At 38.7% G+C, this 15,702-nt stretch overlaps 3 protein-coding genes and 1 long non-coding RNA gene across 4 annotated transcripts; 1 reads left to right on the plus strand and 3 right to left on the minus strand.

The window, feature by feature from the left end:
- The first annotated feature begins 2 nt into the window (after positions 1-2).
- Positions 3-14,374, plus strand: LOC135334685 (uncharacterized). Its single transcript, XM_064529961.1, has 11 exons — positions 3-324; positions 376-425; positions 891-1,135; positions 6,404-6,721; positions 9,562-9,661; positions 9,715-9,793; positions 10,447-10,536; positions 10,750-10,847; positions 11,213-11,299; positions 11,392-11,527; positions 14,110-14,374. The coding sequence occupies exons 1-11, from the start codon at positions 147-149 to the stop codon at positions 14,250-14,252; spliced, it is 1,524 nt and encodes a 507-aa protein (XP_064386031.1). The 5' UTR covers positions 3-146; the 3' UTR covers positions 14,253-14,374.
- On the minus strand, positions 3,801-5,535 carry LOC135334684 (iduronate 2-sulfatase-like). The gene has a single exon (XM_064529960.1). The coding sequence runs from the start codon at positions 5,456-5,458 to the stop codon at positions 3,851-3,853; it is 1,608 nt and encodes a 535-aa protein (XP_064386030.1). The 5' UTR covers positions 5,459-5,535; the 3' UTR covers positions 3,801-3,850.
- On the minus strand, positions 7,247-9,083 carry LOC135334694 (uncharacterized). The gene is made up of 3 exons (XR_010394361.1): positions 8,643-9,083; positions 7,820-8,526; positions 7,247-7,675 (listed from the first exon to the last, which is right to left on the minus strand). It is a non-coding gene; the product is annotated as an uncharacterized LOC135334694 (long non-coding RNA).
- Positions 14,375-14,440: 66 nt separating the features above from the next.
- On the minus strand, positions 14,441-15,702 carry LOC135334690 (galectin-3-binding protein-like). Its single transcript, XM_064529967.1, has 4 exons — positions 15,596-15,702; positions 15,247-15,411; positions 14,843-15,010; positions 14,441-14,582 (listed from the first exon to the last, which is right to left on the minus strand). Exons 2-4 carry the CDS (start codon positions 15,374-15,376, stop codon positions 14,506-14,508), a joined length of 375 nt encoding a protein of 124 aa, XP_064386037.1. The 5' UTR covers positions 15,377-15,411; positions 15,596-15,702; the 3' UTR covers positions 14,441-14,505.

The following is a 15,702-nucleotide window of genomic DNA, read 5'->3' on the forward strand; positions in this document are numbered from 1 at the left end:
CGGACCTAGTTCTCCCACCCAACAGCCACGTGGAGTCCAGGTAGCTAGCTAGCTATACCTAAATTTCTACGTACGTAGAACTTTTGTGCTATTCTCGGAAGTCTTGGGAAAGCTGCTCATCTCTACATGCAGCATCTGCTTTTACAATGAGCTCTACACCTACAGACAGTGAGGGTGGCAGTGACTGGGAGGGAGAGGAGGCCATGGATGTAATGTGTCAGTGCATATTTTGCAGCAAGGAGCTCGAGCAAGGAGCTAATGCTGTGCTGGAGCACTGCACTGTAGACCATGAATTTGACCTGATGAGTTTTATCAAAGAAAGAGGTAGGGTGACTTGCTTATGTTATGCAACATTTAAATATTTTCATCACGTAGGGATGCAGTTCTACCTATGTATCAAGCTCATCAACTTCATTCGAAAAGAGGTACCTTATATGAACTAAAACTAGTACCATCTCTAAAATTAATGTTCTCTCAACGTTCATTAATAGTCACAATTTAGTGGGTGGGAATGATGGCTTGCAAATGCAAGCTGCAGGGTAAAAATGCAAGCGTCAGTTCCTATCAGGGTGGTCAGAAGTTGGGAGCATGGGAATCAAACATGTGCATTAAAATATAAGTCAGACACAAATATTATATATAGAGCATAATTATAAATTATAAGGGTCAGCAATAATATTGATTAAGGTCATAGCTTACATTGTATAATACCGTAAAGCTGGTTATTTTCATATGGTGAAAAATCCTATGCCACCATTCTGAGGCAGAGCTGTACAAAAATTGTAGAATACGAAATATTTAACTGCATGCAAAAATTTGCACCAATGAAATTTACGCTATACGGTAACCTGCCTAAATGAATGGTAATGTATCAATTTTTCAATATGCAGAATGTTTCTCCTTCCCAAGTTATGAGTGCTGTGTCTCCATTTCCCTGGGAAGACGATTGCTACCTTCAGCCAGTTATTGTTGATGATCCACTCCTGCAGTTGGACTTTGAACCCACCCCAGCTGACTCTAACCCCTCCTCTCACAGTGACGTGGATTTGGGGTCACAGCTAACAGACATGGAAAAACAAGTGGCAGTGTACAAAGAAGCACTGTCAAGAGCCCATGTCGACCTTGAGAGTATGAGGTGAGCTCAATGAGAAACCAGCAACATATTTACCATATAGCGGGTAATTTTCGTGGGGTCAAAAAATTCGTTCAACTCGAAAACGGTGGTTTTTGTGAGTAAAAATGTCCTTTAGTCCGTTGCCTGCACTGCATTTATACGTTCCGGTAAGCCACACCTACGTTAAGAGGTCAGCTTTCCCACGAAAATAACGAATATTTACCCCATGAAAATTACCCGCTATACGGTATAGATTATCAGCCTCGTTGGTATTGCACCCACTGGAGCCGTAGGTGTTTGTACAGCTATTGCATGTTTATAACACAAAGAATGGTTAGGCGCAAGGGAAATAATTATTTGGTATTCATGATAATTATGTAGATTGTGTATACTAGAGCCAAGACACTCATTCAAGCAGTGATAAATTTTGCACCATTAGATAAGCATAAGTTCGATGTACTATAATAATTATAGGGATTTCGAACGTGTAGGTAATCATTTGTGAATGACCCTGGTTGCGAATTGAAAGTGCATGCTTTTATTTATCCTAAATGCGCATTCGAAACTTACATATAATTATAAGAACAGGCCGGGTTTCCCTAGGAGCTGAAAATGTGCAACCTCCTAATACAGCAGCCTACGATTTCTTGTAGAAGGATTTCACTTATTAATTGATATAAGCATACATAATTATATTATCTTTTAGTGAGTGCTTAAGCTTAAGGCCACACGAAGAGATATTTTTTAAAAAGGCTACTGAAAAGCTCACAAGAGGCTGTTTTCCTTGGCTCTGTCAGCCATTTTGTAAGTACATATTTTTGTTTTGTGAGAGTTTCCTCGCCTGGAACAAAAAAACGCTTCGTGTAGCCCTCCAGAATGGTAAGAAGTATCCTATAAGAGCAAGAACACGGAGCCAGAAGTATTTTTGGAAGCATAAAATGACTACTGGTTTGTGTTGTTTCAAGTAACTTGATGATCGCTCAGAGCTTCCACTGAAAGATGTTTTGAAGATTGATACTTGTCATACAGATTGACACACCGATATATTTATCATGTACCGTATAGCGCGAAATTTTCGAGGCACTTATATTTTGTGGATTGACCTCTAAAAACCATTTCGTGGACTTAATTTTCGTGTAGAATTCTAACCCACGAAATCCGCGAAAATTAAGCCCCTCGAAAATTTCGCGCTATACGGTATGTGCTTCAAACTTCTCTCATGGCATTTATAGTTTCACAAAAATCATTATAATAATATTTATGAGCAAACTGTTTACCGTAACCTTAACATGATTTCGATTTTTGTGAAACTATAAATGCCATGATAGAAGTTTGAAGCACATACATGGTGAATATATTGGTGTATCATCCTGTATGACAAGTATCAGTCTTCAAAACATTTTCCAGTGGAAACTCTGAGCGATCATCAAGTTACTAGAAATAACAAACTAGTAGTCATTTTAAACTTCCAAAAACACTTCTAGCTCTGTGTTCTTGCTCTTATATGATGCTTCTTACCATTCTGAAGGGCGGGTCGAAGCATTTTTTCTTTCCAGGCCAAGAAACTCTCACAAAATTATTATTATGCCTCGAGGCATAGCCGCACGAGGGATACGGTAAAGCTGACTGTGTGTGTGTGTGTGTGTGTGTGTGTGTGTGTGTGTGTGTGTGTGTGTGTGTCTGTCTGTGTGTCTGTTCCAGCTGTAACTGCTCAACGGTTGCAATGCGACGAAAGCTAACAGCTTCTATAGGCTTTTAGCCACGTTCTCTTGGATTTTGATTCGTGGATTAGCAAACTAAAGCTTCTTTCTCGAGTTATGGCTAGTTTGACTCACATTGAAGGCTGTTGCAGTCTCTTCAGAATCTTTCATAGCATCATCTGTCCGCACAAACTTTCTATTCAACATATGAGTTAGCCTTGCACTAAAGCGCTAGCTTTTTGTTAGCTACAATACTCAGAAAATATCTGTTAAAACAGCTAGCTAGCTAGCAGTAGCCATTTGTGATCTTTGGACACACCCTTTAATTATTCCTATGGATGTAATGCGCATGCGCGCTCATTCCCCATGTGTGAGAAATAATATCCAAGATCCAGATCCAGATCCTCCTGGCAGAATCATCTTTGTCTTGAAGGCCTGGTAAGCCACAAAACACTACCATATAACAATAATATTATAGATAACAATATGCATGTACACAGGTCTTTTCTTCTTACATATTATATACACTGAACTGTATACAGATCCTGCATGGAAGAATCAATTTTCTTCTTTCTAGAGGTCCTAGTAAGCCACATAATACAACAATAGATGCATGTAAATAAGTCTTTTTTTCTCAATGACTTTATATAGATAAGTTAACTTTAATATAAAATTCATTATAGAAACTAGTATAATACTCTAATACTTTTCAGCGAAAGCAACATGGCGAGAGGCATTAGCACAGCGCCAGCTTGAACACTAGTTATTATTATGTGCACTAACTTAACTTAAAATGGCGGTCAGAGTCAAGGAAAACAGCCTCTTGTAGCTTTTTTTTAAAAATATCTCTTCAAGCCGCCCTGCATGTAGTGAAGCTACAGTAGACTGTACCTAATCTATCTATGTATATTCGAGCCATGAACTGACTACTGCGTTTCAGCTGGCTCACAATCACTAGATCTAGCTCATGAATAATTAATGACAAACAGTTTACTGTAACCTTGATGACATACATGTAGCATACATTTAATCATATTTATGGCATAGCTGCTCTCCAGCCTGCTTGAAGTGTTTTACGAAGGGTCTCCACCAAGCCTTGTATGTCTGGCTCCCTGGCCACGTTGATATTCTCATCGTTGAAGAAAACAGTGGCCTCAGTATGGTTATAAAGCTCTGTGGCCCAAATATCTGTAAAGTTTGGTGTTGCTGTGGTGTGGTTGAAACGATACCATTCTGTGAAACGATACTGGTCCACTCGAATGGAGTAACCCATTACATTTTCATCATGCTCTGAATCGTTAAATGGATGCTTATTTGGTATAACAGTCATGCCCTCAGCAGGTCGGGGGTATTGAGAGAAGGCTGCTTTCTTGAATTGCATGTTAGGGTTCTGGAGTAGAGGAGTTAGACTAGTCCCCTCCACACACGCCAGAGGTTGCTTGTCTCCAACAGGACACATTGGAGGTACCTTAATACCAGCTAGCTCAGTGATTGTCGGGAAGATGTCGATGAGTTCAACTAGAGCGCTAGTACGCATGCCTTTGTCTGTGACCCCAGGAACCCTCAACATGAACGGTACACGTGTTGCATCTTCAAAATTAGTTTGTTTGCACCAATGATTGTGTTCGCCCAACTGCCAGCCGTGATCGCCCCAAAAAACAATGATGGTGTCGTCTGCAAACCCTAGCGATGTCATTTCACTAATTACTTTTCCAATTTGGTCGTCGGTCTGACTCACACATGCATAGTAACCCCTTCTTAATACACGAGTGTAATCATCTGAAATGGTACAACCTTCTCCATAGAATGATGCTTGTACATCTGTCTGACACTTCGTTATGTTTGGGTAGAACATTTTGGTGTCACGATACTTATAGATTGATCCTAGCCCTCTTGCAATTGGGGGAAAGTTTTTCGGTACACCTGGATTTTTTGGGAGTGCTATCTGAGTGGCTTGTGGGTACATGTCGTAAAACTTTTTAGCACAATAGAAAGGAAGATGAGGCTTATGGAAACCAACAGCAATAAAGAAAGGTCTGGTGTCTCCTTTTGTACGATTTTGATTGATCTCTCTGAGAGTGTTGACAGCGTAGTCAGCAATCTTCCCATCCTGTAGGTTGGTAGTGTTAGTGTTGAAAGAATGCCATGACATATCATTAGCAGAATCTTTTGGGGCATGGAAGTAAGGTACACTCCATGAATACTTTATATCGTCGTATCCACTAGGTGCGCCTGCATGAAAGATCTTTCCTATACCAGCACTCATGTAACCGTTCTCTTTGAAATACTGTGGTATAGTTGTTGCATTCGTGAACATCCTCCAGTATTCGTCAATAGCTATCTTCCAAACATGATTAGTGTCTGGACGTCTTCCGGTGAGGAGAGAAGCTCGAGATGGTGAACATAATGCTACCTGACAGTACGCTCTGTCAAACACGAGTGACTCGGAGGCTAGCTTGTCAATATTAGGAGATTTAATAAAGTCCATTCCATAGGTGCCAAGTTCAGGCCTCAGATCATCAACAGCAAGGAACAGTACATTCTTCAAACCAGTAGTTACCTTGATAGCACTGCTTAACACAAAAAAGACTGTAAAAATGTTTAGCAATGCCTTCTCTACAGACATTTCTCGATACATGTACATGGTGTATGTACAGGGCTGGTGGCTCAACTTTTGCTAGTAGCTAGATAGGTGACCTCATTTGCTTGTGCGTAAGGTCAACCTTGTGGCCAGTTGGAAAACCTAAGAATTCGTGATGGTTTTATCAGTGGTGAAACTGCTCTAAGTGTATTCAATTACTGCAATGTTTTGTGAGCAAAAACCCCTGCGAAGAATGAGCCAAACGAGCAGCAATATGGGAATTTCCGATCTGGCAAGGATTTTAATGTCATACATGCTAATCTTATTGCGAAGCCACTAGCAACTTGCAAAGTTCGTGTGTTTGTAGTAATATGATATGCCATGTGTGTGTGATTGTGTAAGCTGTGTTCGTTGTCGTTTTTTGAAGTTCGAGAATTTAAGAGATCATATTGAATGCCTTGGTTAGCCACATGTCTACTTGTTAATGAGGTAATGACAAGGTATCCCTGTTAAGCTTCAAAATGCTATTTTATGGCGTCAGCTACAAAGATCAACACTCTAGGATTTTAATGTCATACATGCTAATCTTATTTTGCAAAGCCACTAGCACTTGCAAAGCTCGTGTGTTTGTAGTAATACGATATGCCGTGTGTGTGTGATTGTGTAAGCTGTGTTCGTTGTTGTTTTTCGAAGTTCGAGAATTTAAGAGATCAAATTGACATGCCTTGGGGTTAGCCACGTGTCTACTTGTTAAAGACCATTTCCAGGTAATGACCAAGTATCCTGTTAAGCTTCAAAATGCTATTGTGACGTCAGCTACTAAGATCAATGCACTAGCTTTCAATCAGCAGTTTTCTTAACAGTGTATCCTGACACAAGGAAGACAAGTGTAGGGTCAATCAAGCCTTGCAGAAACAACGATGTGCATGTGTTACAGGTTGAAGTGGAATGTTGTCATTTGTACCTCCAATTTTTATCCACATTGCTTGTTCTATTTTGCCAATGCAGGTCAGCAGTTCAGGCCATTGTGTTGGACGGTGAACCTCAATCCACTAGTGACTCATCCTCCATTGATCTGGACAGTGATGGCTACTTTCACTCCTACTCACATCACTCCATTCACGAGGAGATGCTCAAAGATGAGGTACGCACAGAAACGTACAGGATCTTTATAGAGAGAAACCCAGAGCTTTTTAAAGACAAAGTGGTTTTGGATGTTGGGTGTGGTACTGGCGTGCTGTCTATGTTTGCTGCTCAAGCTGGTGCCAAAAGAGTGTACGGAGTGGACCAGTCCAGTATTGTCTACAAGGCTATGGATATTGTGAGGTAAGGATACAATCTATTTGCATTCGTTTATATGAATTCGTTACTTATCTTGTTGATGAAAGTAGCAACTATTGTTTTGAATGTAGAAAGTTCTTGGTCACAGATACGTCTTTCCTCACTGTGATTAGTGACATAAACAAGGCGTTCCATTTCCAGCCCTTCCCTCTATTGTTACCTGAGCCGCGTGTAACTAACTAATAGCCAAGGAATTAGTAGGATTGCTGACATGAAAACAGTGAAAATTAAGCCCCTCGAAAATGTCGCACTATGGTAATTATGTCAAACCACTAAGCTACATTATTCAGATCAATAGCCACGTGTGTACAGAGGACTTAGCACATTACAAACAAGGAAATGTGGTTAGACGATAGTGAATCCGCACTACTATATGCATTGCAAGATGCTCCGTCTACATGTATGCATATGCTCCTGATGTGTTTGTTTATAATTACTCGCAAAGTTGGTTTTAATGAGATTCATTGCATTTTCCAATTATCTGCAAGTACACATTTTTGAGACATTTGCAGAAATAGCAGAAATTAATACTCGCGAAAATATAATTATCATACGTAATACAGATAAACATAATTAACCCATGGCCGCCTATGCTCCTCAGGTTAAAATTAATAGCAAAATAATGTTGTATGTAAAAGACACACAACGCTAAATAATTAACAGGGTAATGGATAATGGATAATGTTGATTCTATTGAGAACGTTATTTACGTAATATAATCGTACTCATTGTCTTCATTGTCTTCATTATACTCGACAGCAGTGCTGTATGCTTCATTTGAAGACATTCTGAGCTGTTCCTCGACTGTAGTACCTGGCCTACTGTCGGCCATGGTAGTAGTCGTGTAAGCATCGTTGGACTTCACTGTGAATGTTTGCCCATTCTCGTTGTGTACAGCTTCAGAGTTGAGTGGTACTTCATATTCAGCTGGTAATGAACCTGTAATTGATGTGTAGAGTAGAGACATTTATTATGGGTGAGTGAAAAATAAGTTGTAAGCAATTTACTCTAATTCACTGGGATATAAGATACACACTACAAAACGTAATCTCATTCTCAATGGATAAATTAAGTAGAACTCACGTGTCTGAGTCAGGATGTCCTTCTGTTTCCTTTTAAGTAGGCACAGTGCAACAATCAGTGTTATTGATATGATAAGAAAAAACAGGCCGAATACAGCAATCACACCTATAGTTATGTAGATCCCTACTCCAACTCCAGGAGCAGCAGTAGGGTTTACTGATTGTTCCACTCGTGTTAATGATTTTGGAGGATGAGAGGAGAGGCACTTTCACGGAGCTTGTGTGTGAAGGTGTAATCCATAGTTTGTGTGGGTGTAGTAGAGTGTGTAGAGTGTGAGGGTGTAACTATATCGGCACATTTTATTGAGGATATGTAAAATACTTCTATTGATTCACAATCCCTAAGTACCATAAAGTTAATTATATCATCACTACTGAGAGTGAAAGTGTCACTAGGTTGAAGATTAAAGCTGTTGATAGCAGCTTGGCAGTAATAATCTCCAGTATCAACCGCTGGCTGAATGTTGGTCAGAGTGAGTACAGATCTAAATGTTTCTCTTCCACTTATTACATCTTCAGTAGATGTTTCCAATTGGTTAGTAGTCAGTTCAGTGGTTATGTTGTCATTATGGTGGTACCAGTTGATGTTGACTGCTGTATCAAGTGGTGCTGTTATGGCACATTGAAGTCTGAGGACTGAACCATAAAAATTACAGTTAATGGCAGATCCCGACGGCGGTGGCTGTTCAATGTACTCATACATACATTCTAGTAGAGGAAAATAAATAGGTATATGTAAGGAGGTAGTTTTTGTAATAAGTTTTTAGTTTTCTTCAACTAGTGCTACACTGTTGTGTGGAAATTATAGAGTCCAGACTACCCACCTTGTTGATCTGCTTGTTGCACATATATCAGAAGAACAGCTACCAACTGATAATGAAATAGAGTATGAAGCACCATGACTTTCACTACTATACAGTAGGTAAAACTATTTACTTAATTGGTCAACAGCTCTCCCAGAGTCTAGTCTAATAGTGTTCTGTCTAACAGTCTAATATTGTTCTGAATTTCGTGGTTATGATGCAAGTGTCGTGTGTTATGTTGGTTTTCAATTTGACCATAATTATATTATACTGGGTAATTTCCAGGAAGTTGAAGTCCAGACTTTGCACATACCGTATATAGCGCGAAATTTTCGAGGCACTGAAATGACCTCTAAAAGCATTTCGTTTTTGTGGGTTGACTGCTTACCGGAAGTATCCCCATGCAGGCCATGCCTTTAATCTTTGTATATTGTATTTTAAAGTTCGTGGAATTACTTTTCGTGTAGGATTGCTAACCCGTGAAAATAAGCCCCTAAAAATGTTGCGCTATGCAGGTTGCCGTGTGTACCTGGAAACCCCTGCTACCGTATTAGCGGTAGATTTTCAATAAACATTCGTGAAACGAGGCTCCCCTACCCTTAACACTACTGGAAGTATACAACGATCATCCCAAAATTTGAGGTTCAAGATCAATCTACAAAAAACCATTACGTGCCTCGAAAATTTGGTGTGCTCTACTATTATGGTATGGGCGTGACTCACCAAGCCGCCGCACATGTAGGCATGACCTCATTATTTTTGTGCAATTTTTATTCCTGTATTTTTTATAATTATTTTGCTTGTATTTTCATTGTTGTTAGGGTCATCAATATATAGCCACGTGTATAATATATTATATGTACATACAGTACTAAGATATAATTTATTGGCTAATTTATTGGCTATGGCCACCAGTTGTGAGATTTACATTCGCTTGCAGGGAGAATGGCTTTGAAGACAGAATCACTCTCATCAGGGGGAAAGTAGAGGAAGTGCAGTTGCCAGTGGACAAGGTGGACATTATCATCTCAGAATGGATGGTACGTGAGTTTCGCCAGTGTTTGTGGCTCGTGTATTTACTCCCAGTGTGCAGGGTTATTTCCTTCTGTTTGAGTCTATGCTGGATACTGTGATATTTGCCAGAGACAAATGGCTCAAGGACCAAGCTAGAGGTATATATATATTATTGCAGGAGAACTTGAGCACACACGATTAGTTAATAGTAAAATGGAGTTGATGTTCGTTGAATTTTGTTACCTTCATAAACATTTTTAAACCACAATCACAATACTGTTTAAATGTCTATACTGTAGGTACGTGTAGTATACGACCAAAATGCATGTGCAGTAGATCGACTCTCGTTATCTGGCCACCCTTGGGGTACATGTAGCTTGGCCGGAGTAGCGAGGTGGCCGCATGTCAGAAAATAGCCTCACTAAAAAACGACCCTACCTCGAATCTGAACTAATTTTGCGGTTCTGTCTCGAGGATAATGAATCATTATGCTCCCATTTATTTTATCTGCCAAACCACACCCAAAACTTCATATCCAGCCGTAATAAACGTACATTAAAAACCTAGTTTGAGGCAGCCAGTGGCCAATATACAGAATAGTGAGTGGCCACATTTCAGGGCAAGTTTTGTGCAGTAAACATCTAGCTAGCAATCCGTGCCAAACCAAATGGCCAGTATATCGAGGTGGCCAAAATCAGAGAACCATGATAGCGAGAGTCTACATTACGAAATCGATTTTATGGGTAGCAAGAAAATTTACGTTACATTATAAATCAATAATTGTCTTTATATATTTCTGCCTATGCTGCAGTGTTTCCAAATGTGTGCAGCATAAGTTTGGTTGCCCTCGGTAACAAGTATGATTGGGATTCAAAGATACGATTCTGGGATTGTGTATATGGTGAGTATTAATTGTGGTAAACTTCACGGTTGGCTACTCCAGTATCTATACTATAGTGAAAGCAAAAGCTGTAGTATAATTATCGTCCAATTTTTCAACAGTTTATGTTTGCATCTTTGAGTTTTCCCTAGTGTATGTGCATGTTCTTTGATATACTTAGACCATACCTAAAGAGTATAATTGGTCTATCGCCTTATCACCCATGCACTCCAGGTTTTAAGATGAGCTGTATGAAGGAGGAGGTGTTGAGAGATGCCTCAGTGACTGTCGTGGACCAGTACTCCATCATCTCATCCAGTGACACTGTCAAGGTCAGAACATGAGCATGTGTTTATGTAAGCACTTCTATCTATACTATAATTTAACTGACGCTAGGGTGCGAAAAATACACAATTAGGTCGCTGACACATTTTGTACCATATTAGCTTGGTAAATTGTACAGAGATAGTAATAAAACGCTTGTAGCATGTATGCTTGTTTGCCTGACTAATTTGGGTAGCATTTAGAGAGTGCCATTTACCTATAGCCATGGAGTATTTTGTATTAAATTTTAGTTGGTGTTACCCTCTATTTATAAGCTCCACCGAAACATTATGTATTACCTACTCCGCATGTTTTGGCAAGCCATATATCACAGTTTGACCATGAAAATTAATGTGCATTCATGCAATTGCAGAAGTTTGACTTATCCACTACTGGCGTATCTGATTTGGAATTTGAGGCGTATTTTGAGCTCACTGTACAGAGTGACACACTTTGCCACGTAAGCACACACAAAAATTGTGTAGCACATAAACTGAAGTAATTTTATGCAACTTACTCTATGCATTTGACTGCTTACTTTTTCATTTGAAGGCTTTTGCTGGATACTTTGACATTGGGTTTGAGCAAGTGCCCAATCTAGTGCACATGAGCACTAGCCCTCGTGATGAGCCAACACACTGGAAACAGACAGTCTTTTATCTAGCCCAACCCTTTCAAGTTAACACAGGCAAATTAAATACATGTATAACTTCACAAACACTGCGAATTTATATGTAGACAGTTTTGGGTATAATAGCATTAGATAGGTAGAGGAAGGGGATAGGAAACGCATGCAGCTATTAACACTGTTTTGCACGGACAGCCCGCGTCACAAAGTCCACTACAGCCGCGACTATGTGCTGAGCTTTCCAGATCATGCTATAAAGCCTGCCAGAAGAGCTTTTGTTGAGAGCAGCTGATTAGGCATCGAAAACAAACAATCAATAAAAAGTAAGAAATATGCATGAATTAATTAGTTAGTCAATGTTCAGTACTTTGTCTTTGTAGTAATAAATTCCCATTTTATTTCTACATTGTTTTTATACCGAAAGTAATTAGGGGGCGTTTGAAGAGCAATCAACATTCCAGGCAAGAACTACATGTAGGATAGATCTCCACCCGTCAACACTACGGTGACATAGGAGCAGTGGTTTTCAAAATTTAATGGATTGAATCCTTGATATGAAATCAGCTTATGTGAGAAACTCTCCTCAAAAATGGGTTAGTGTAAATCAACCCAAATCGGCCAACAACTCGTAGTTATAATCCAATATCCAATACTTTTTTCCACTCTCAATTATACATACAATCGTGCACTGATACTTGATACGGTGATCATTTATTTGCATTTAGCATTCATAGTCAGTGTTTACCCTACAAAGAAAGAGAGAAAAGTAAGATCTTTGAAATTAGTGTTCTACAATGAGTGTAAATGAATTCTATAGCTAGTATCAAGAGTATGTAATAGAGAGAGAGTATCGAACGTAGGCATACCGTGTATCAGATGTATGCAGAGAGTAACTTGATTTCCTGTCTGTCATTGGCTTGGAATTTGCACACTTTCCAAGTGTGTGTTATGTAATCTACTTTTTTGATAGAATACATCACCTACACTTGAATTGCTCAGTGTGCAAATTCCAAGCCCATGACAGACAGGAAATCACGTTACTCTCCGCATACATCTGATACACAGTATGCCTACGTTTGATACTCTCTCTCTATTATAATTATACTCTTGCTAATACCATTTTGGACCTAGCCATGCCTAAAGACATAATTTTTTATTTTAGGGCTATTCATACATAATTATTATCTATATACCTAGTTTTCTCTCATTTGCTTCTTTTCAATACCTCCTCTTTGGCTTAAACCAGTGCGATCACACTATAAACCGAAAGTGTCTATTAGTTGCAACGCGGACTGTCCAGAGGCCTTACTATAAGCTCACGTAATCCCTCGTTTACAATCCCTTCCTCTACTATCCATAATAATAGGTACAGTTCATTTAGTCTAGAGAGTAGATTACCACAAATGTGTGAGTAGTTGTACTTAAATGTAAATATCTTTTGATTGGAGTATTTCTAAGAAATGGTGTTGATACCCGTGTGTAGGTGAATGACTGAACTACAACATATCTAAAAATGTTTCCATGGAAACATAAGGTGGTGGGTTTGTGGTGATTAATAGAACAACAGCAAATTGTTATAGTGGGTAATCGGTTAGAGTAATAAAACAGTAATCTTGTACAGCTAAGGTCCTAGACTCCATCACATAATTGTTCAATGGTTTAAGTATCCTGGCCATCCCTTTATGGGTGTTACAAATGTTCACAGTGTTTATAATTCATGATCTACTGGTTTTCAGGTACACTTTTGGTTAGAGTAATAACTTTTGAAAAATTAATAGCTTAGCTTTCAAATTTCTGTAGTAAGTTTACAGATAAATGGGCTACATTTTGATACCAAGAACATCCTATATGCTTATTCCGTTGCTGAGATAACACTGAAAAGCTACATAATTTACTATTTTCTACTGTTTTGATGACATCAGCAGCTGCAAACCACAAACCAATGATGCTTTAATCAACCACAAATGTAATTAAAAGTGGGCGTACAGTTATTGTACGCCCACTTATGTGGGTAATTTGAGTGTCATCGATTTGTGGTTAGCAGCTTGTGATGTCATCAAAACAGTAGAAAATAGTAAATTATGTAGCTTTTCAGTGATATCTCAACAATGGAATAAGCATAAAGGATGTTCTTGGTATTAAAATGTAGCCCATTTATTTGTAAACTTACCAGAGAACTTTTAAAGCTAAGCTATAAAATTTTCAGAAGATATTACTCTAATCAAAAGTGTACTTAAAAACCAGTAAATCATGAATTATAGACACTGTGAGCATATGTAAGACCCATAAAGGGATGGTTAGGATACCTAAACCATTAATCTATTGTGTGATAAAAGTCTAAGACCTTAGCTGTTTAAGGTTAGTGTTTTATTACTCTAACCGATTACCCACTATAACAATTTGCTGTTGTTCTATTAATCACCACAAACCCACCATCTTATGTTTCCATGGAAACATTTTTGGATATGTTGTAGTTCAGTCATTCACCTACACACGGGTATCAACACCATTTCTTAGAAATGCTCCAATCAAAAGATATTTACATTTAAGTACAACTACTCACACATTTGTAGTAATCTACTCTCTAGACTAAATGAACTGTACGTGATTACAACATGTGTGTTACTGTTAATTGCATTCAGGTGACTTGATAAAAGGCAGTATTCGGTGCAATAAAATCAAGTCTGATCCACGGTCACTGGAAGTCACAGTATCATATGAACTGGACTCATTCATTTCTGAGTCCCAACCAATCAAATCACAGCAGAAATACTTCCTACGATAATTCTCCGGATATATATAAGCACTTTATACGATAGCTATGTATTTAACTTTAACAGATTTTCTGTGCCAGCCCATTGATTTTTCTGTTCTTGATAACAAATGTGCAAGAGTCATGCAGTTTAACATCACATTTATATTATCAAAATTAGTTTCGCATATATAGCTCGGTCATGTAAAAGTATAATTTATGTGTTAAAAAAGTATTTTTCTATTACAGTAGCTATACGGTCCATGCAATGGGTTCAAGGTCTCAGTCACATACTCCATATGCAGCCAACAGCCATGATCAGTAGAACAAGTGTGGACACTTGTGTTACAGAAGCACCATTTCCTATAATTATACAAAAACACGCCATTTATATATGCATGTTGATAAGTACAGGTGTATCTGTGATTAAATTCTGAACCTATATTCGGTAAACCACGCCTACATTTTCGTGGTTAAAATTTTTGTCAAGGTCAGTTTGCCCACGAAAAACAAAATTACTGTGTGCGGCTTGCTCTAAATGTTGCTCCTTAATTTTGATTTTGTATTGCCTCAGCATGTCCAAGTTATTTCTCAAACCCCTGGTATATTATTTATACACTTACCAGTTGTACAATTCACACCAGCATCTAAGTTGTGAGTGCAACCCTCGACATGTGTAGCTCGGGAACAGTCAGCCAATTGATTTTCATCTCCGGTGCACTGAACATCGTCAAACACTATTGGAACTTCAGCGGGCAATGGCATCGAGTTGATGCTTAGAACCATGGGAGCTACAAGTAAATGTTCATGTCAATAATGATCACTGAAACGTATATTAAACTATGCATAATTATGTTTGTTGTGGTTCTATATTAGCATATTTGTGGACTGGTATTTAATTATATGGCTAGCTCTATGCATGATGTTCAGAATCAAGGAAAACCCACTAAAGAAACAACAACTTTTCCCCCCTGTATCTACATGTATATGTGAATCTGCTCACGCAGGAAAAAAGGCAATATCGTACTTGAAGTTTCCAGCCCAAGTTGTTGACACACAATACTTGCATCCCTGTTGTCCCGGCTAGTGCCACAAACAGTACCCCATCGACCACCAACACAAATCTCCACAAGACCCTCTGTTGCATTGTTCCCCATGGTATCTAGAATCCGCACTTGATTGTTCTCACATTCTGTGTCAATTGCATATGTATGACTGTCTTATTTATTACATATACTGGACCATACAGAGGCAATATAGAAGTTCTATTCTAAGAGTCAGAAATTTCTAGGAGGAATTTTCCTTCGAATAGTCTTAGCTATTCATGCTGCCATGGCTATAAACTTAAACACTGACACATACATGACTCTGTTTACCTGTTTGCTGTATACAGATTAGACCGACTTCTTCTGTTGGGATGTCATTGTGAGTGCAGTTGAGAATATTCGTTTCATTTCCAATACATGCAACATTGGAAATTGCA

The sequence above is a fragment of the Halichondria panicea genome, chromosome 4, assembly GCF_963675165.1.
Source record: "Halichondria panicea chromosome 4, odHalPani1.1, whole genome shotgun sequence".
NCBI lineage: Eukaryota > Metazoa > Porifera > Demospongiae > Suberitida > Halichondriidae > Halichondria > Halichondria panicea.

Bases quoted from the DNA above. Each gene is read 5' to 3' on its own strand.
- LOC135334684 (XM_064529960.1), bottom strand. From the start codon at position 5,458: ATGTACATGTATCGAGAAATGTCTGTAGAGAAGGCATTGCTAAACATT.
- LOC135334685 (XM_064529961.1), top strand. From the start codon at position 147: ATGAGCTCTACACCTACAGACAGTGAGGGTGGCAGTGACTGGGAGGGA. The intron at 426-890 runs GTACCTTATATG...TTCAATATGCAG, and splicing joins TCAACTTCATTCGAAAAGAG to AATGTTTCTCCTTCCCAAGT. The intron at 11,528-14,109 runs GCAAATTAAATA...AATTGCATTCAG, and splicing joins ACCCTTTCAAGTTAACACAG to GTGACTTGATAAAAGGCAGT.
- LOC135334690 (XM_064529967.1), bottom strand. From the start codon at position 15,376: ATGGGGAACAATGCAACAGAGGGTCTTGTGGAGATTTGTGTTGGTGGT. The intron at 15,011-15,246 runs GTACGATATTGC...ATTTACTTGTAG, and splicing joins ACTTGGGCTGGAAACTTCAA to CTCCCATGGTTCTAAGCATC. The intron at 14,583-14,842 runs GTAAGTGTATAA...GTATAATTATAG, and splicing joins TGGTGTGAATTGTACAACTG to GAAATGGTGCTTCTGTAACA.